The sequence below is a fragment of the Stigmatopora argus genome, chromosome 15 (assembly GCF_051989625.1).
Source record: "Stigmatopora argus isolate UIUO_Sarg chromosome 15, RoL_Sarg_1.0, whole genome shotgun sequence".
Classification (NCBI taxonomy): domain Eukaryota; kingdom Metazoa; phylum Chordata; class Actinopteri; order Syngnathiformes; family Syngnathidae; genus Stigmatopora; species Stigmatopora argus.
The window spans coordinates 4,502,033-4,524,406 of NC_135401.1; the positions used below are offsets into that span (position 1 = coordinate 4,502,033).

Below are 22,374 nucleotides of genomic sequence, written 5' to 3' on the forward strand. Positions count from 1 at the left end.
GTATTTTTATTTTTTTCACAAAGCTAATTTTAAACCAAACCGCCGCTCTTCATGACAGACTAACGGCTATCGCAACTTGAAATTAGTAAAAGGCTCACAAGGATAACCAGGGGTGATCGCAAAAACGAGTGGATACAGTAGAAATGAGCAAATATACACAAAAAAAGGGAAAGAAAATAAATAATAAGACAAAATAAATTACATTAGGTGTGTTTCGACGAGCGGTACGAGGAAGACTTGGAGAGCCAGGGGTGGTGCGGTTGTGTGGGGGGGGTCGGGGTAGGGGGTTTTGGGGGCTACGGGGACTGGCTCAGCATCGAGGATCCGCAGGAAACTACAACCACATTCAGTGCACATCACACGCCTCCTAACTACACGCTCAGTAGCCCCCGTCGCCACCGACTGACGACTCCTCGGTCGAAATGTACCTTTGTTTGAACAAAAAAAAAAGACTGAAGAGACGAGGTTTCGTAATATGTGGCAACACCGCTTATAATCGGACCTCGGCCTGATTCTCAAGGTCGCTAGTGCCCCACAAAGCCTTGTCCCTGAGATACGCTGATTAAAAAAGAGAGAAAAAAATCCAATGGTGAGACGCAGTGATCAACTTGACACATTGTTCGGAGCGAGTAATTACAGACCCTGATACGTTCAATGCTCCCTGGGTCCAAAAGTTGGACTGTGTTCATCAGTGAGGGGAAAAAAAATGAACAACATAAATCTTTGACAGTGTCCTCAAGACAGAAGTAACAATAACAACTATAGTGAATGGTGGTGCTGAATTTAAACATCTGGATCTGAGTACCAAAAACAATGCGAGGCTTGGCCCTCAGAATACAAAGCAACGTGTAAATCCCGTGAGAGTCGCCTGAGTGGATTGGGTTTCAGCCGCCAATCGTCAGGCGTGGAAAACCAAATCAACCTTTCCGTGTCTGGATGCCAAACGGTGACTGGCGGTTCGCAACACTGATCGAAAAATGGGGCGTTGGGGAAATAAAACTGAGTGAAAACCTTCATATGAGACGGACGGGGCTTGGTTCGCTAACAAGTGGCAGTCTTAAAGGGTGTGCTAGTGCAAAAACAGTGGATCCACAGCTCCACTTGAAGGGCATGGAGGTCTGTAAAAAACACGGCCAGAAGGAAGACAAAACCCAGGATGGAAAATTATCTGCTGCCCTGATTGGAAACTGGGACTGGCTTGACAGAAGTTGTCATTTAGTGCACTTTCCATAAAATAATCTTTAGAACACGTTGGACAGGAATACAGCAGATGGCTAGTATGGACAAAAGTATTAGGACATAAAGACTATATGTACCAAATGTAGAGGGAAAGAGAAAAGATGCGAGTCTCAAAAGCTCCAAAACTTTCAAGGAATACTTTTGAAAGTTTTGGAAATGTTTTTTAAGGCAATTGAGGGGTTGCTGACCTTGGAAAAGAGCAAAAAAGAGCGTTTTTTCCTAAGTGGCTTGTGAATTTGGAAGCGTAGAATTGTATCAAGCAATGTCTTGCTAAAATGACAACTAAGATTCAAGGGGAACTTTAGAAGTCTAGCCGGAAGCCGTCAAGAATTAAACAGTTATGTGCCAATACTTTTATCCATAAAATGTTCAAATCTTGATCAGTTTACAATTGTTATAGTCTAAAAAGATCTGTTTGTATGACAAATCCGCCAAATTCAGTTCTGAAAAGTCTGCCCAAATGTGTGAGATGACAATTCATGTACAGAAACAGTCTGGGAAACTAAAAATGACATTACGGTAAATGAATGATTAGGATAGAAAATGGAAAAGCAGAAAACATATTTAGAAGATAAATGTAACCATTAAGTGAGGTGCAAAACGCGTTTTTTTTTTCAGAAGTTGCCTCTTTGGAAATCATCAATAATGTGGTTACATATAAAAATGTCACAAAGTTAAAATAGAAAAAAAAACACACCACATTTCCTCTTGTTTTCTAACCATCGCGTAAAATTCTTTCAATACTCTTCGTGGCAGAAAACATTGAATAAGGCATTCGTAGGGTTTGTGGAGGTCATCGAAAATGGATACATTGTGAAGTGCAAAAAATTGAACTAATGTACTGTACAAAACTACGACACCGCACTTCTAGCAAAATATGAAAATTGTCGTGTAGAGGAATCTCTGGGCATCGTGGCATCTTCTGGAAAGGAAAACCCCCTTCGTAGAAAAAAAGTTGCTCGTCTCCGTCCCGCGGTGACCTCGTGAAACCCTTTCGCGTCTTAACTACTCCCCCGTAATCAGACCCGTGTTCGATTTGACAGTGCCGTCGGGAGTCCACTTCTTGGAGGAGATGAAAGACAGACGCGAGGGGGAAGAGCGTCTCACCTCCGTCTTGCCAAGAATCCCGCGTCAAAGAGCAGGTCCAGCACGGCCGTGGCCAGTCGCCACCACAGCGGGCCTCGGATCCTTTGGTTTCGATGATACTGTGACGACAAACGGAGAGTCACGTTGGTGAGACGCATTGATCAAAAACCGCCGGGTCGTAAATAGGCACGCTTGCCATCAGTAAAATGCAACGGAGGTTAAAAATAGAAAGCATATGCCGAAAAGACAATATTTTCAAGGTGGTTTTCTTTAGCTTGAGATGAGCTTTGCTTTGGGTTTAATTGGGAATTAAGGCTGTAACTGTTCACGTGGAATTTATTGAACCCTATCGGTTTTGACATATTTGACTTGTGGTTTGATTTAAAGCAGGCGAAAAACACCATGGTACTGAAAACTTGGGATGACTGGATCAGATCTGATCTTGTGACCAAATCCAATACGCCAAAAATAGCCTTGTTGGGTGCTGATACTGCTGATTATCAGATTTGCACGTTCGTGTTTGTCCGATGCATGCTAATGTATGCTAATCTCTATTAAAAAAAGTAACTTTGATAGTTACATTTGAGAATTCAGCTGTTGAGGATTCAAAGCTTATCGTTTGCTTGTCTACTCATAATTTTAACATATTATTGGATTGGATTGGATAACTTTATTCATCCCGTATTTGGCAAATTTCATTGTGGCAGTAGCAAAAGGGTGATTAGACAGAACAACAAAGCAAAAGCACAAAGTACAAAGTAAATGGGATCATTGAGAATCACCAAATCAAATCATTAAGACAGAAAAGCAGCAAAAACACAAAACAAGCAAGAGTGGACGGAGCTAACTAACTATTATTGTTACAGCTGTTTATTTATGTATAAAACCCAGAATGTCTTTTTCAAATATCAATGTTATTTATTTACACAAGCTCTACTGTTTATATATATATTTTTAAAAGGACAGCATTTAAAGTATTTTCTCATCTGCCCTTTGGTACCCAAACATAACTGAACCAAGCAATTCAAAAGGCTAACCGAAATGCAGCCCTGCTTCCATTTTCCAGCGGGTATTCCCAATCGTACTGTAAAATGCGCGCGTACGTTTGTAATCTTTCTGGCAAAGCCCAGCAGCAGGATTTCAGGAGGAGGAGACTTGGGATTTGCCAGCCAATTGGACTGCACGTGTGATTAGCGGGATAATACTATCTCAGTCATTGAGAAGCCCAGATAAGATAATTGCACCAAATGGGATTAGGGAGTTCTTGATGAGAGGCAGGGAGCCTCTGGGAAAGATGTCTCAGCACGCAGCACCACAGTTACAGTAGCTCGCTCATCTTTGGACGAAAGGCAGACACGCTCGATAATGCCAAGGCCGTTTCAGATTGGAAAGGTTTTTTTTGTGCTTTTTAAAAGCCTGGGATATTCGCCAAGTGTAATTGAACTTCTGGGCACAAGTCCCGCCCGGTATTGCTAATGAAAACTTGGAAGATTCTGGAATTATTCACCTGGAGTTCAGTAATAGGCGAAGGACAGCGTTTTTCGTAAACTGATTAGCGTTTGATACGACAACATGTAAGCATTTGTTTGCAAAGTGTAGATATACTCTTGTTCGTTTTGTGTTTTTGCTGCTTTTCTGTCTTAATGATTTGATTTGGTGATTCTTAATGATCCCATTTACTTTGCTTTGTACTTTGTGCTTTTGCTTTGTTGTTCTGCGGCCTTTGCGACTGTACTGTCTCGCTTGTAACTATGTTTTTTTTTCTCTATCTGCATTCCCCTTCTTGCTACTGTCACAATGAAATTTCCCAAATACGGGATGAATAACGTTATCCAATCCAATCCAATCCATTATTATTGTTTGAACATAAAATCAAATAATTTAAGAAATTCTTGAGAAGTCCATTCCTTTTCGATTAGATAAAATATATTTTGGAATCTGAACAAAGTGGATTATTGGCAATCCAAGGCTCACGATAACGATCATTTCACAATATGGTGATAAAACTATTATCGATGTGATGATTAAACTACCATCGACATAACTATTGTAGAGAAATAAACATTTGTCAGAAGCTAATGAAAAAACTAGCTTTGTATGCAATGCCTTATCGTGGAGTGTTAAACAAAAATGAAATACATATGCATAATGATACCTCTTGGTTTGCCATGCAAGCTGGAGGTGCTCAAAACATTCTTTCCAAGAGAATAGTTTCTCTCAAAACTTGGGTATTGTTTATGAAAGGGAGGTGATTCACGTGACATTTGCTTGGATGGCGTCCAAAGCCCGCGAGCAAATCCAAGAAATGGCGTTTAGGTAAAAGCTCAGAGTGTCTCTATTAGTTATAATTGTGTGATAAACATGTTCAAAGTATTGCGTAAGCTTGGCCAACTAACAGATAGGATCTTTCTATCTATGCCCAACTACTACAGGCCTGTTTTTAGGGGCTAAAAAATAAAATTGGGAATTCTGGAAGAGTTACATTTTAGTTTTGCATGACGTTTTGTATTTTGAGAAATACTTCAGTTAATGAGGTCAATTTGACACATCAGAACAAACTCATTAAAACAGTGTTTTTGATTTCACCACAGAATTAAACAAAAGTCATGACATTGGGATTGGCATAAACACACGATACCTGAATAGACGATTAGCAATGAGATCTTTCTTGAAAATATTTGTTCCCGATGCACTAGTGTAAAAAAAAAGAACCCTCCCATCCCATAATTCTGATAAAGAACGTGTACTATGGTGTTATGATATGGAAGAGTCAAAGCAGAGGTCTTTATCATACTGCTCAAGTATGTTTACGACAAGAAAGATGAGTAGAAATTCATCTTTATAAACAGAAACAGACCGTTCTCTCGGCAATGACCTTTTGTCCTGAACTCCATCGAGAAGGGAGAATGACACTGAGGCAGAAAAAAAAAAGCGAGGAGGCCTGTCATAATGTAGAAATAACTCATGCCAACAACTGTCAAAACCAGGCGCTAAATTTAGCCGGCAACAGCGGAGCGGAGTTTAGCCAGATGCTCGGCGTCGTCACTCCAACGCCGGGCCGATCCGCTTTATCGGCGTCCCGCGCGGGCCTCCGATCGGGCCCTTATCTTTGCGACCGAGCTGGCTCCGCCTCCGAGCGAGAGCGAAAAAAACCTCATCCGAGAGTAGGCGAAGAAAAACAAACCCGATGACGTTGGAACGTCAGCGGACAACTACGGGCGCAAAAAAAAAAATCCCTGCAAGTACTTCTCTGAGCCACCTTTGTATTTGTTCCCTTTTGCAAAGTGCTGAGGCAGCAGAGATAATGTCACATGCACGGCACGCACACTCCGAGGCAATATTCGAGCCCGCTTTCAACACCTCCTATCGAAAGCACCCGGAGTCATCGCCGAGGTTAAAAAAAAACCAAAAAAACAAAACAACATTGGGCCGAAACCCAACTCCGCTCCTTGCCCCGCGCAAGCTGTAGCCGTCTTCCTGCCATTGTGACTGTCATTATCACTGCGTCTCAAATGGCCGGGCGGCTAATGTGGGCAATCCTCTGGGGACCTCGGTGTCCCCTCTGGCCCCATCTGACAGAAGAGCAATTTATCTGTCAGCATCCTCCGGCGCTCCTTCGCTACCTAATCCCTGCTTTTGCCAAGGGGGCCCACCAGCTCCCACGGAGGACCCCGGCGGCCGCCAGGCAGGCCCGATCCATCAAGCAGATGGCGGTCCCGGCGCTTGGAATGCTCAGGGACAAGTGTCTGAGCTGAATAACTGCAATCGCCCGCTGACAGGAATGGAAAATGGCGGAAGGCTAATGCTGCGTTCAGAGCGGTCGTGTTTCTTCTGGGTTTTCACGCCAAGTCAAAGTAATGCCACGGGGAAAGCGCGATAGGCGGTCTGGCGAAGGGCGCCGAGACACGTCGGCAGTTTGATGGTTGAGTTTTTGAGCCGGGGGAAAGACAACCAAAGATTTCAGCCCGGTGAGGAATCGGCCAATCAGATATGTCATCTCAACATCCAGTCAACAAGGAAAGAAAAAAATGGGAGTTCAAGAATGGTCAAAATATACGAAGATTAAAGTAAATATTGAGATTGAAGTCATACATTGTAATTTTAAAGGACTGGAAGCGTAATATGACACGATTAAAGTCATTGTGTTATTTATCTTTATGATGTGTGGCGACATATCTGCAAAAAAAGTACTTTTGGCGTCGCATGCGGAGACACAATTAAAACTGCTCTGTTGCTTAATTTTTGCATTACGTTGTTCCGTTTCAGGGGCTGAGACGTTTCACGACGTATCTAAACAAATCTCCTTTTGCCATGATATTAAGACATTGAAGTAATAATAGGAGAACAAAGTTGTAAAATGACGAGATTGAAATTGTTACATTTTTTTTGCCAAAAAACAGCATTTGGCGACGTAGCGCCAGTGACACGTTGTGTGATCGAGGGAAGTGAGAAATGGCAAAAATCTGATAAACAACTTGCGTTCATGTATGAGCACGTGCGAGCTCAATCAAACTAATTGCACAACCGCAACGCAGAGTTGGAAAAGCAATTACTGAGGCTGCACCCGCTCAAAACCACACACACACGTATGCAGAGTGTCGGTTCTGTGCGCGGTTCTCCATTCTAATTACTCCAATTTCCCTATTCTGCTTACTTTACCGCCGCACGGCCTTGTCATTCCTCTCCTTCAGGATATGACCTCACCTGCGCTCGCTGCTGTTTACCAGACTGGTGAGGGGAACACAAGCCACTTCCTCTGCTCAACCTTTGTCGGGCGACTGCACCGCAATAATCCTGGCGTAAGATCTGTGTGTCACTGTTGCCGTAAGTCACTCTTTGTCGAGCAAATTGATTGGTGTGTGAGAAAATCAGATCAGAATTTCTCGTCTCACAATTATACTTTGAATAGCGGGGTCAAGATTGATCGAGGATTGGGTGGAGCATCTAAACCAGGGGTGTCAGACTCGGGTTGGTTCGCGGGCCGCTTTAACGTCAACTTGATTTCACGTGGGCCGGACCATTTTAGATATAATATTTAGATATTTTTTTTTATAAATGAATTAAAAGAACTGGATTAAAAGCCCTGAATATTAAGTTTTTTATATATTTAAAACAATGTTTATTTTAGCTTTTTTATATATTTTTAGATTTTACAAAATGATTTTTCAACTAAAAGCACAGAAAAAAAAGATGAAAAAATTACAATTATTTATTTAAAAGGGGGAAATCTGGAAATTTGATATACATCAAGGGCCATATGTGAGCAATCATAAATCGGTTGATAGAAAATGTCAAAAATCATATTTGGTAGTGGGTAAAGATAATGTTTCAGATTTGGTGCCCATTTTCCTAGCATGCATTGGAGCCTTTCTCTGCTTTGTCATTTGAGGTTAATTCCCCCACCCCACGACCTCATTGACTGTTACTGTATTCCCCGCGAGCATCCCCCACCCCTTACTCCCTAACCCACATGTGTGTAGACGTCTTATTATGGTTTCTCGGCTGACCACTCCTCGCCCAGTAAAGGGGCTGACTGGAGACTCCCTGGAACCGCAGCTGCTCCCCTCGGACTCACGCGTTCAGCTTCAGGTTACATGTTTACACACTCCAGCCACTTCTGCTTTATTTGTGACTTAAAATATACCTTGAAGCAGTTGTGCAACAGGACACTTATACTTTGCAAAAGAAATCTCAAAAGACTTGCGTCACACGGTGTCAGACTTTTTTTTTACAACCCGCCGCACAAAAAACAGAAAAGTGATGCTGTGCGACGCGGTGACTTAGTGGACAGTGTCACCCTGACCACAGTACAGAAGTTCTAAGGCCAAACCTCCTTTATGCCAGCCGTGTCAAACTCAATTTGTTATGCGGGATTAATGAAACTAGATCGCATTTTAAGGTTTCTTATGAACTCATTGGCTCTCATTGAAGGCGCAGTTTTGACGGCAGGGGGCGGATGAACGAATCTGATTGCGGATCGGAAATTGAGCAAAGTGCAGTAGTGCACGCAAAAGATTAGACAACTCGCAAACGTGTTTTTGCGGCGCCCTGGTCGAAAAAAAATTAAAGCATTTAATTCTGTACGTCAGGCCGAGCAACACCCGCGGGCCGCATGTTTGACACCCCTGCTTTATGCTATTTGCCTACTTCACAGCCTGCAGAAGAAAAAAAAACAGACGAGCGGAGAGTAATAAACAGGAAGAGGAGGCAGGGGAGGGCCTGGCGAGGTGGGGGAAGGGCTGCCCGCTCCAGCTTGTCTTTAGCTTGGGAAGGAAGGGGAACATACACACGCAGCGTCTCTAAAACAAATATGGAGCTAACAAAATAAAAGTCAAACAACTTTTGACCCGATATACTGGAAGTCTTTGCTGGACTTCAAGAGAGTGCGGATATTTACACTATGTGTGTGTGTAATAGATGGGCAATTTAAAAACATACTAAAGAAAGAATGGATGTTGCTAGTGTGATGCACTAAGTGTTGCTCGAGTTGGCATGAATGATAATCGTCAATACCATGATGTAATTAATCAGGTGTTATTATATCTAATTACATTAATAATGGTTGTTTGGATGATACAGTAACAGCGGGTAAGCTGTATGGTAAGTTTATTTATATATTTATTTATATATGTATTTATATATGTATTTACATATTTATTTATATATGTATTTGTTAACTTATTTATTACCTATTTATTTACGTCTAAAATGTCTTTCCCTGTGTCTGTATTCTCACCCTCTTGCTACTGCGACAATGAAATTTCCCCGGGATGAATAAAGTTTTCTAATCTAATCTAATCTAATCACATTGGCTACCCTTAAGATATGATCCCCGTCCGTGTATTTAGTGTGTTAAAGTAATACAGACAAAGTGCAAGTGAGACGGTGACACATAAGATTAAGTGTTGTGTGAAAATAATTATCTAACAATGTCAACGTAAGGGCTTGAATTGTATTGCTTCTCGCTAAAGCAGCCATCTATTTACCAAAAAAATCAACTTGCAAAACCAATTAATTTCGTAAGTAGAGGTATACCACTGTATTTGTATTTGGATCTTTTACTCCTAAATTGAGATTGAAATGTCACCGCTAGAACCAGTGTTATTAGTGTTTGTGTCATTTCCTCCTCACCAGCTGTAACTGTTCCCGATGAAACTGGTCTCCAATCAGCTGGAGCTTCTGACCAATGCAGGCCTCGATACTGCGTGCCACTGGCCGCCGGTGTTGCCGCTCCATTGCGTCTTGGCTTTCCTCCCGTCTTTCTTCCTGACCCCCGGCGAGCTCAAAATGGGCCGGAAAGTGCAATCGAAAACCTGCGTTACCTGTTGAAAAGTAGACCGGCCATTAGTATCATTTAACAGCGATACCCGATGGCTTTTTCAACGATGACCTAGCGGCCGAGCACTGCGGGAGAAGGCAGTTTCTACTGGCCTTCAAATGAAACTTTCTCCGCTGCACTACTTTCTCCTGAGCCAATCACAGTGAGTAATTCCACTGTGTCAAAAGTCACACTCGCCTCACGTCGTGCGAGTTGGGTATCTATCGTCGCTACGCCGCAACCCGGCAATGATTACGCGCGAGGTATATGGCGCCATCGAAACTTTACTGTCACCGATAATCAGTTAATCATCCCTGTGGTGTCTGCTCAGTCACAATGGCAACCTGGCGCCTTTTGAATAGCAAAGCAGCTGGGTACACTCCACGCGCGCCATAAAAGAAGGCCGCGATCGCGACTATCGGGCGCCGCGGGTCTCATCGGCGCCATGGTTTCTCACGTTTGAGTTTTACAACCTTCGCCATGACTTTCGTCTCACCGTAGAAGAGTGGTCTTGGCTCTTCCGCGATTCCACAGGGCAGCATGCCGTTGGCCGATGCCAGGACGGGGCCGGGTGTTTGCGTCGCCCGCTCCTCGCACTTTATCTCCTTGAAGGTGCTACGCCAGAAGTGAGGATCTGGCTCGAACACATCATCTTCCTCATCCTCCATGCGGGTTGCTGCACGCTGAAACATTAAGTGGGGGGGGAAAGAGGAAAATATGAGATGGATCAATAATTTGCTGACGATGACTGATGCCTTTCTGAAGCCCTCATTAGTAGAATAGACAACCCACGTGTGTGCTCTGATCAATAAAACCACTATGGACAAGCTGGCCTCTCTCCTTGGAAGGATAATAGTTTTGTTCCCTTCACTGTTTCAACCGCATAGTTCACCGCGGTCAAAAATTGGCTTCTGAGGTAAATGAAATCGAGATTTATGTCAGTCCACGGTGACCCGAGCGTAACTTGCAACACAGAAGGTAACGAAGTTAGTTTCAAGTGTACGTTGAATACAACACATCTACGCTTTGAAATAACAATCTTGCAACTCTGCGGCCAAGAGGCAAAAAGGTGCGATTCTCCAGTGACGTTGATTTATTACGCTCACCTCGAAGTCAGTGAGGGAGTCAAAGAGTTATCAAAATACGGTTGAAATACAAGTTGCTTCACCAACTAATCCCCTAGCCGACATGGAGTTGTAATACAGGGTTACACTACTACCACACCACCAAATTAGGGCTCACAGAAAAAGAGTAATGACAGTCTTGGTGGAAAATGTTCAATCTCTCTCCCTACTTTGGGCTGTCAACTGGCCAACTCTCTGACATGAAGTTTTCATTTCTTCACCCCACACAAGCAGATCATGTGCTCGACCTTATGATATACAGTACATTACGGCATACTGTGTGTACCTTCGCAATCAGCACTTTGAGTAAAACCACTCCATGCTTTCTTTATACAAACACACGGTAAGGAGGAGAGAACTGGGATGAGCCAGAAAAAAAGAAAGAAAAGAAGAAAAAAAACACTGCAGATAACCTGAGTTGCTCTTTGCACGCAGTATTTGTGTCATGGCTCCCCCTGCCGTAACATGCAATACAACCAATAGAAGAAGATGGGGGTTGTTGACTTTATTTATGCTCTGAAAGGACGCATATAAGACGAAATAATATGAAACTGATTTTAAATTGACATGTAAACTGAGCTACGGCATAATCTTTTCCATCTATTTGCACTCTACGTCTACGTACAATGACAAAGAAATAATGATCACACTTAAATTATATATTTTTTTTAAAAACTGAGCCCAGTAATTAAGGCCAACATTTTAAACACATGTTGTAACAAACAAAACACGTGACTGATTTATCGTACCAATATAATCGTGTTATAACTAAATCGTTCAATACTGTGGTAATGTTACTGCAATAAATAAGAGTAAAATACTCTATATTTACACATTATTGCCTTTTAATTCCACTGAAACGCCATCGCCACACATTGTGATCTTAGTTTCATCTTCGGCGTGACATGACATGTAAATTTAATTCGATCAGATAAATGTAGAAGCATTTTTTGTGTTAATAACATAAATGCCGGTTCGCCGGTCCGAAATAGATAAGCGCCAAACAGGAACCTACCAGTTACACAGTCCTTGTTGTTTATGTGCACTTCAGCTCGCAAATGAAAAAAGAAAAAGACGATCGGACGTAAATATCCTGCCAGATCAGCCAAGTTTAGCCCGTATCTCCGCCACGGCAAGTTCCATTCTGTGGGGAAAACGGCTACAAGCCGATTTCATTTCGCCGACGTCAGCTCCAAAACTAACTCCGCCACCGGGGCGTGGCTAGGCAACTTGGTAAATAGTGTCTCTTAAAGGCGCAGGTATTTTTGTCGGACAACTACAGCGGCCGCGGGCGGGGAGTGCACCTTGCCCTTTAAGAGTCTTTCGCCGTAACCAATCGTCGACTTTGTTGTGATCCCGCCCCTGCCGTCGCGTATTCGGACACGTGGACGGGAAATTCCCACTCTCACGCGAGCTCTTGCACGCTTCTACTACTTTAGTGTACACAGCGAGTGTGCCTGTAGAAATCCTGACATTGCCGCATCCATAAAATATTCACTATCACTTTCTTTTGTTTTGTTAGAATTATTAACAAATCAAAGGGATCTAATAAAATTGCCACAGTGCCCCAATACAAGGAAGGATAGAATCACATTTATACATAATTCAGAGTAAACTGCATATTGAATACGTATCATTATGGATGACTAAAATTGGCAAAAAAGCAATGGCTTACCTTCTGTTTCTGGAAAATTAACCCATTTTGAGCCATTGAAAATGACACATTCAAACCAGGATGACTGTCTTTGACTGTACATCATTTAGTGCCATTGGGAGCGATAGATGTCCAATCTGTTGGGACAGGGAAGGCAGTCAATGAGTGGATAAAATGTGACATAATACAAACAACGGTCAACTGCGATTCAGTTTTTACAATTATACAATCATTTTTACTCACGAGCAAGTGTGCCTGTAAAAATGGTTACATTGCCACATACAATAATATTTAATTTTTATCTGCCGTCTAGACCAAAGAAAATAATAAAACTGCTCTACATTGTCGTTGGTATACAAATAATAAGAAAACAAACTTCATTAATTCATCAGTCATTTGACTCTTTGCTTTAGCCTTCGGCCGTAAGGCAACTAGAAAGGCATTCAACGTAGCTGCCATTAATAATGAATATAAATGAACTCCTTGTACCTCTTAACATTATATAAATAGACAAACTTGATGCGTTTCGAGCTCGTGGAAAACATTGAAATCCACTATCACATATTACTTAATAATAAATAGCTGGGACCACGCCAACATGATTTTTGACATGTGTTTTGAATGGTGGGTCGCATCTCCCAAACAGCCTAACGTGGACGCCCGGGAGCGAGCGAGCAGCCATCAGTTTATGTTACATCAGAGAGTTGTTTCTCAACAGCGACGCTCGCGCATGCCAACGCGCGCTCACGTACATAGGCACGAACACGCGTGGCTGCACAATCACACGCCCTACTTCCCCCCGTAACCTCAAAAGCCTATTCTCCCTCCTGATATTTACAGTACCAGGGCACGTGCGTCAAACACGTGCACCGTTTCCCCATCCAAAACAAAAGCGAGAATCCTGCCCGGAAACTGAAAAGAGGTGATTTCATTCGCCGGTAAGGGGACAAGCTCTATGACAACCGCGGCGTCCGCATCCTGATTCCTAGTCTCGTTAGATGAGACGCTGTGGCACACTGACCCGATGGCGGAGATGGCGCCGCAGCGGTGACCTGATAACAAAGAGGGGGTTTACGCTAGGGATATCCCGATCGCATATTTTTGCACGCGAGTTGAGTAGCCTGATTTTGCCGATCCAATACCAAAGAAATATATCAAGGAGGGAAAAATAGCACATCCAAATGCCCCCTTCCAATTTGAACAAAGCTATCCTAGTAGCAAAGACATTTTTTATGCAAATCAGTTGCGATCAAATTACATTTTTATTAAATAAACTTCATTAAAAAAACATGTCCAATGTGAAAAATTGAGCTCTTTTCTTGATTTTTTTTAAATATTGCCGCTGGACATTTTCTCTTTGTTGTTTGCTTCATTAGTGTAAGTACAAATATGAAGTATAATACTGTATGTGTTCAGGATTATTTTCTTGTTTGAGACATTAAAACCATTCCAAGTGTAAAAGATGTCCTTTGAGGGATCATGTTTCATTCCCAGGGTGGTGATAGACATCTAATCCAGTTTGACCAGTTTGATTGCTGCAAATCCTCCCATTAAAAGTAGATTGGACTATCACTGTCAATCACAGCCAATGAGTTAATACGTACTTCAAAATAAATGAATGCTTTTTTTTACTACCCAATTCCAATCCTCTATAAATGTCGTGATTGGGCCTGATATCCAATCAGATGATTGCATCTGGGACATCTCTAGTTTCCACCATTACTCGTCAAATGACGAACGAAAAAAAACACCTTGCCATTCATTACTTTTGATGCATTTTTCTGAAATTCCAAGCATACTGCATTGCAAAGATTAGCGAAACCAGATCAGCATCCACATCCTAATCTTTATTTCAATGTTTGTACACAATGACTCGAAGATCCATATACAGTAAGCATAAATGTTAAACCTCTTAAGAGATTATGTTTGTTATTGTGTCATCAATGTGATCTGTTGTTTTAAGCCTATTAACTGCTGCAACTTTAAGACTTTGACATGCAACGGTTGTGTGCAACATACTGTGTTTATATCTCGTATTTGGAAACAATCTGGAGTGGTTGCTGAGTAAACTGGAGTTTACTTTAGCTTGCCCACCAGCGAAAAAAGCAGATTGGAGTAGAAAGGCCTAGGAAGTTTTTTTCCCTCTTAAATCGTGAAGTACAAGAGCATAGTCTCCAAATGAAGCAAGGCCACCTGATCTGAGCCTTGTAATTGAGAAGACTAGGCAGCCATTATGTGTCCTCGTATGGCCGAATGACCTCCTTTCAAGTAGCCTTCTGGGGTTTGAAGTCCCACTATCACACAATTTTACACAGTAATTAAATGATAGAGTTTTGATGAGTGTTCAAAAATAAACTATCAAGACTTACACAGACTTTTAACTTTTAAAACTGTCCCCAAAAAATAATTGATGCAACATTGTGGATCAGCGGTCTTAAAAAACAATGACGTAAAGGCAGAGGGCATGTGACTCAGTGGAAAAAGATCATAATTGTTGTGTTTCTCATGCGGTGTGTTAGAATACGAAATTGAAAGTGGGTAAGAGGAGGAAGTCATTCCCAAAGAACAAAAGATTTTTACATAGTTCAAACCGGAGGCTGAAGCAACATAACATTGTTACTCAGAGAAAGAGAAGCATCTTGAGCCCCATTAACATCGAATCTACTCAATGCAATATATCTTACATTTACGACCCTCAAATTTACAAGCAATCATGGTGATGAATAACTAAGGATTTATCATCTGCAATTAAAACTGGATTTATTTTACTGGTGGACTTTTGGCAACGCCAACTAAAGCCTTGTTGTTTTGGTTCCCGTTTCCTTGTTAACTACTGCAGCTAGCCTTCATGCCAACCATCTAACGCTGGTATGTTTTCGTGTAGTTTACCTCTAAAAAAAAAAAAGAAACAAATTCCTTGGCCACATTTCATTATAGGCAAGGAAGATGATCTTTAAAACCTCCAGATTCCTGAGGGACTGTACGGTAACCTCAGTCCCAGTCTGCAGGAGGTCCCCACCTTGTGGACTTCCTGTGTGTGGCTCCATTTTTTTAACTAGTTCTACAATGTCTTGTGTGTCTTGTGTCTGTCTTGCTACTGCAACCAAGAAATTTCCCGAATACGAGATGACAAAGTTCTAACCTAACCTAACATATTAACCATTTCCCCCCCAAAACGATCTAATTTATTGAAAAAAGAACTAAACGCTAGTTGCCACAGTAATGACACAAAACGGAAAAGGACGCAGTGGACAAAGACTGACGTCACTCCAATTTTCTGGCAAACAGCCAAATAGGATTAACACTGTTATTTGCATTTTTGGGGTTCATTGTCCAAAGAAAAGGACTGCGGCTTGTGGCTCCAATCTATCGAATTCAGTAAATTAACCCCTGAGGTGCGCCTTTTACTGCCCTTAATGAGTATTGATTGTATTTAGCAAGGTTGCTCACTCATTTTGGGCTATGAGGATAATCAACAACACAATGGGTCCGGCCGGCAACATGCACAGACTTGCATTTAGAGTTCGCGCAATTGACCACTTAACAAAGCCGGGCTGTTTAATCTGCTCAGGGACATTTAAGCCACGTAGCCTCAAGGCGGGCATGTCCTCACAGCTGCGGACGCGACTCTACGTCGCCCTCTGAAGAGCGCAACGGCGTCCAAAGCCTCGCAGACGGGTCGCGCGAAAACTTGGATCCAAAGAACTTTCCGAACGTCACGCTGGCCCTTGTAGACTTTGAAATGGTGATACGGTGTTCTGTGGGATTTTCAACGCGCTTTCAACATGATATCGCCAGAGGTTAGACTACAGAGAAGATCAAATAAAAGTAACAAATAGCTTAATATTTAATCACTTAAACAATTCATAAAAAGCTGATTACCATCATAACCGGCAGCTGTAATAAAATCTATTTGTTTGAAGCTTCATTAACGAGATCAAGGATGCTCAAACTTTTTTTTTCTGAGGGCCGCTTTCAAAAAGAATTAAATGATGATGACAAATGATAACTCTTATTTGTTAAATAAATAATTGGAATCAGAAAAAAATGGTTTCTAAACGTATCCAATCAAATTGGATTGGACATCTACTGGTGTCATCACAGTGAATGGGTTCATGGCTACAGCAACAAAATAATTGTGAAATATTTACTAATTCATTCATTTTCTGAACCGTTTATTAAGCTTCTTGTGCAGGCCGTACTTATGATTTGCTGCGGGCCAATAAAAACTGGCCATAGCTTGGCGTGACCGGACGTTTGGTCGCCGGACGTTTGGTCGCCCGGACGTTTGGTTGCCTGGACGTTTGGTCGCCGGACGTTTGGTCGCCCGGGTGAATATAATTTTGAGAGCTGGTTTCAACAGTAGATATTTAGATATTAAACTCTCTCTCTCATGAATATAATTTTGAGAGCTTGTTTCAACAGTAAACTCTCTGTCATGTTGTCAAACGTCCGGCGACCAAACGTCCGGCGACCAAACGTACGGGCGACCAAACGTCCGGGCGACCAAACGTCCGGCGACCAAACGTGCTGCGACCAAACGTCCGGGCGACCAAACGTCCGGCGACTAAACGTCCGGGCGACCAAACGTCCGGCGACCAAACGTCCCGCGACCAAACGTCCGGCGACCAAACGTCCGGCGACCAAACATCCGAGTACCATAGTTTGGACACCACTGAACTCAATTCTTCAAAGGCTTTGGCGGTATTGGAGGTCTAGCTTTTTGAATCATGAGTGCCATTAATAACATCTCTCAGCAGCTACTAATTACGCTGCCGTGGCCTAGAATGGATCCGCTTTCAACTTTGGGTTGTAGCCACCAAACACTTTTCATATCTAACCGCACGTTGTTGTCATCTAGGAAGCGGAAAGAAAACGCTTCACCTGATAGGGCAGAAAAATGTAGGGAAAAATCCTAGTCGACAAATGGTAACAACATAATGCTTCCAGTGGCTCAAACGTTGATATTTTCATTTCAGTTGTTTCAGGTTGAAAGGACAGCCAACAAAAACAAGCGCTAATCTTTTACCACCACAAAAACGGCTGGGTTTGCTGACGTTTGGGCTGACGGTGTCGTCACCTGCCTCAGGTGTGACTTGGATGTCAAATATATGACTCAGCCAACCGCCTGCCTTTGTTATTGTCAAGGAGGCGAAACTCAATACTGTACAGTGACTCATGCTCTTCAAGTAACCTGCAGTGCAGTTAGTTTGACAGTAAGCAAACACTGTCGGGTTGTCATCTCGCCATGAGAGCGCAATACTTCAAAGTGTCAGGAGGCCACCATTTACTGCACAGAAATCGTTCATTTTCTTTACCACTTATCCCGACCAGGGTCACGGGGGTGCTGGAGCCTATCTCACACTTGCGCTCATAGCTAGGGAAAATTTAGAGTGTTCAACCAGCTTACCAAGCATGTTTTTTGGGACGGGGAGGAAACCGGAGTACCCGGAGAAAACCCACGCAAGTCCGGGGAGAACATGCAAACTTCACACAGTAAGATCTGAACGTGGGATTGAACCCTCAACCTCAGAACTGTGAGGCCAACGCGCGAACCACTATTCAACGGGCCGCCTACAGCAATCTTATTCTGCAAATAAACAGTTGCCGGGAAAAAGACAAGGATTCTTCACAATGTTTTTTTTTAACCCAAGATCTACAGTGGGAAAAGAATTGTTGAAAAAATCTGTTGTTTTAGGTTTGACACCTGTTAGTCACTAATTTAGGGGTATTTGTTGTCAAATGTTGTTTTGGTCAGAAAAAAATGGGTTCCCGGTGCTATAATTAGTTCTTAAATCACCCCCCTTCCCCAAATACAGTGAAACCTTTCAGGTCAAACACAATCTGTTCTGAGATTCTGGTCCACCTCTGAGTGTGAGTCTTTTAGCTTTGAATGTTTTAGGATTTAGGCAGAAATAAGTTTGATTACTTAACATTATGCCTATCAAAACATGATGCTATTCAGAGGTGTATTTAGGGATAATAGTGCATTACCAGTATTTTAACCCTCAGGTTGTTTGCACAACTGATACATTGCATTATGAACACAAATGCCAGGCATGAACTGAAAATAGGAATTATAGTGTGCAATTTTTAACTGCACAAAAAGTCATTTTGTCTTGGATTGAAATGGTTTCTTTAATGTTAGTCTTAAGGCTCCATATTTTAGTATGAGAGGGGAAAAACAGATCTTTTAATCCTCATGATAGTTTAATCTAATTGGCAGGCTCGTGTTTGTCTGATTTGCAAATCCTTTTAAGAGCCACTCCGTGCAATTTGTACTTAACGCCGGTATGGATAATTATCCAGCGCTTGTTTGTTCACTTGTAGGACACAAGCCAGTTGTAAGGAGAGACACTTTAAAAAAAATTCAGAAGCTCTTAAAATAAAAAAAATAAAAATACATCCTTATGTTTTCATGAGCAGCCCCCAATTTGAAAATATACTACAATGGAACCCATATAAAATTCTTTTCTATCTTGATATTTTAAAAAAAGCTTCTTATATTACACATATATTCATTGCTCATGATATATTTAATCTTATCAACTACAAATGCTGTGTAAAAAAATAAAAAATCAACCCCTTTATGCCTGAATTTACTTCTAACACAAAGCACTGGTGGAATACTATTATGAAAAACTATTATGAAAAAAAATATATATATATATCAGAATATAAATTGAAAATATGGCAAAACTTTGAAAATCCTAACATATAAAAAAAGGAATAAAAGTAAAAACATTAAGAAACATTAAATAAATAACAAAAATTAAACTATCATGAAGATATATAGGATTTTCAAAGTTTTGCTATATTTTCAATTTATATTCTGATATATATATATATATATATATATATATATATATATATATATCAGAATATAAATTGAAAATATAGCAAAACTTTGAAAATCCTAACATATAAAAAAAGGAATAAAAGTAAAAACATTAAGAAACATTAAATAAATAAAAATATTTTTTAGCTTTCCCCAAAATGGAAGTTGTAATCAATTCCTATTGGCTCTCCTCAACTGCGCAGCTGTGCCTAATAAAAAGGCCATCAAAGGCACGAAATAGTATATAATTCATAGCATTGGTGACCTTAAGTGCCAGATTGACCTTAGCGACAGCGTAACATCAGATTTATTAGCAGCAAACGTACTGTGTCTAATGAGCTTTAGGCCAACTTAATGGTTCACTTTACTTGGGTCGGAGGCTGGACGTGGTCGAAGAAGTGTAAACAAAGCGTTTAGGTGTCATTTGACCTCGCGCGGGGACAAGTAATCAGCGTGTGACCTCAGACGGGCTCGTCTCTCATTTCTCGGCGTAGACGAGAGGCCAGCAGAGAAAGTCGCCCTTCCATCTCCACGCCACGAATGAACAACCAACTCACACAAACAGCTGCTCTTAGGAATGACTATATCTCATTTTTGTTGTTGCTCTCAAATTCCACAACTCTGAACATGAAACGGAATGTTGCGGCGCAAAACACGTAATGGAATATTCCAAAGGTGTCGCGAGCATCTCCAGCCGTAACGCTGAATAATTCATTCAAGAAAAGCAGCCTGATAGAAAATCAATTATTCCGTCTTGAAGTGATTTTCAGGCTCCTGAAATATTAGCTGCGGGGAAAGGAAAACGTCCCGTATAGGCCCGCGAATGCTCCTTAATGTATATTTCATTAAAAATTTACGCTTGCGCCACGAGGAAGCGGGAAAGTGCCAAAGTATATGTCACGAATACACGGAACCGCGCCTGGGTTCGGTCAGGCGGGGTCACGGGGGCGAGGTGACCTCGAGACGGCGTTACGTGAACCCCCTGGCGGGCAGGCGTGAAGTCAGATGATCTAATCCGTGGAAAAAAATAACAGCGCCGTCAATCAGACCGGACGTAAACAACGGCGGCGGCGGCGGCCCGGGAGAATTTTAGAGGGCCGTCGCCGTACTCGCCTCGACCTACTTATCTGATATTGACCATGGAAAGATGGCCGGCTTTTTACATTACGGCTAATGGTCTCTAAGTGTTCACCGCAGAAAAAATGGACAGCGTCTTTTCATGCGTGGCCATTTTTTTGGTTCATTTAATAGGAGGTGCTCATTATGACCGTGCTGCGCTTTGTTGTAAGTGCTTTCGGCGATTGATCTCGTTGTCTCGGATAGCAATCAATGCTCAGCCTTTAAATCGGCATGATGTATAAAAAGCATTCGTGTGAGAAATAATGGGCAGGTGCGAACGACCGTATTTTCCGCACTATAACGGGCAACTAAAAGACTCTTAAAAGCTGGCATTGCACCTTTTATATGGATTCATTTTGGGTAATCATTGTATGAATTTCCCTTTAGCACAGCTCGATCTAGATGATGTATAACAGAACTCCTAAACAATACTACTAGAGCTGCATCTGGTGGCTGTATAACACAACTGCCTACTACTACTAAAGCTTCATTTAGTTAAAGTATAACACAACTTCTAACCACTACTACTATGGCGGTAGTAGTACTACTACTACTACCGCTACTACTATGGCGGTAGTAGTACTACTACTACTACCGCTACTACTACTACTACCGCTACTACTACTACCGCCACTACTACTACCGCCACTACTACTACTACCGCTACTACCACTACTACTACTACTACTACTATTACTACTACCACTACTACTACTACTACCTCTACTACTACTACTACTACCTCTACTACTACTACTACCTCTAGTACTACTACTCTTACTACTACTACTATTACCACTACTACCACTACTAGAACTACTACTACTACTACACCTACTACAACAACTACACCTACTACAACAACTACACCTACTACTACAACAACAACTACTACTACAACAACAACAACAACTACAACAACAACAACTACTACTACTATTACCACTACTACTACCACTACTACTACTTCCACTACTACCACTACTACTACTACTATTACCACTACTACTACCACTACTACTACTTCCACTACTACTACTACTACTATTACTACTACTCTTACTACTACTACTACCACTACTACTACCACTACTACTACTACTACTATGGTGTCTTATGATCCGGTGCGCCTTATATTCATTCATTTTCAGAACAGCTTATCCTCACAAGGGTCCTTGGGAGTCCTGGAGCCTATCCCAGCTCATGGGAATAATTTAATATCATTTAATTTAAAGTATGCACACTTTATATAGTATGAATGAAATTTTAAAATAGGCCATTCATTGAAGTTGTGCCTTCTAGTGTGGAAATTAGGGTTAAAAAAAAGCCATTTCTAATTGCATAGTTTTTACTTTCAAATAACTTTGTTCCCTGCCTTTCCTCTTCAAATGATGTCATTTCCCGAGCTTTGTTAATGTGTGTGAATATTTAACCCAGAGAAAGGCCGTTTCAGGCATGATGAGCCAAACAAGGAGTCGCATCGCATTCCAGGAGTGCGATGTGACCAAGTGTTGACTCCCCCACGAGGAATCCCTTTGATTGTGCTTATCTGCGAGGCGATCAATACGTGGCGCGGCGCTGATAAAATAACAGCTCTCGCATCAAAGCGTCGGTGTGGCGCAAACAGCGGGAAAGTCCTAAAATGTCCATTATTAATAGAGGGGAAGGGTCCCCTTTGATATGGGAGAGAATTTGGATAATGAAAATCAAACAAAATCCAGGAGCAAATAACATCCTCGGGGTATTAAAAAAAAAATCCTTTTAAAAGTAGGTTTGCAGTCCAGCTTAAACCAGCGTCTATTGTTGTACGCGGTCAGTAATGTAAGAACAAAAGACGAACGAAATCTGCTAAAAATTTCAGACGTCGCAGCTGCGAGGAGGTTGAACCTGTCACCCCTACCTCCGAGTAACCCCGGTCGGTGTCTGTCTCGCCACTATACGAGCAGCCAGAACCATTCGCGACGGATTCACTCGCGCTTGAACTCAACACGACCGG

The 22,374-nt window shown here is 41.8% G+C and overlaps 1 protein-coding gene and 1 long non-coding RNA gene across 2 annotated transcripts in view; both read right to left on the reverse strand.

The window, feature by feature from the left end:
• Nucleotides 1–1,342: 1,342 nt before the first annotated feature.
• On the reverse strand, nucleotides 1,343–11,943 carry bmf1 (BCL2 modifying factor 1). Its single transcript, XM_077621625.1, has 4 exons — nucleotides 11,783–11,943; nucleotides 10,140–10,326; nucleotides 9,457–9,647; nucleotides 1,343–2,444 (listed from the first exon to the last, which is right to left on the reverse strand). The coding sequence occupies exons 2-4, from the start codon at nucleotides 10,309–10,311 to the stop codon at nucleotides 2,343–2,345; spliced, it is 465 nt and encodes a 154-aa protein (XP_077477751.1). The 5' UTR covers nucleotides 10,312–10,326; nucleotides 11,783–11,943; the 3' UTR covers nucleotides 1,343–2,342.
• A 494-nt stretch (nucleotides 11,944–12,437) lies between these two features.
• Nucleotides 12,438–22,374, reverse strand: part of LOC144089690 (uncharacterized) — a 39,895-nt gene continuing 29,958 nt past the window's right edge. Inside the window, exon 3 of the long non-coding RNA XR_013305147.1 lies at nucleotides 12,438–12,558. This is a non-coding gene — a long non-coding RNA (uncharacterized LOC144089690). The remainder of the gene's footprint in view (nucleotides 12,559–22,374) is intronic.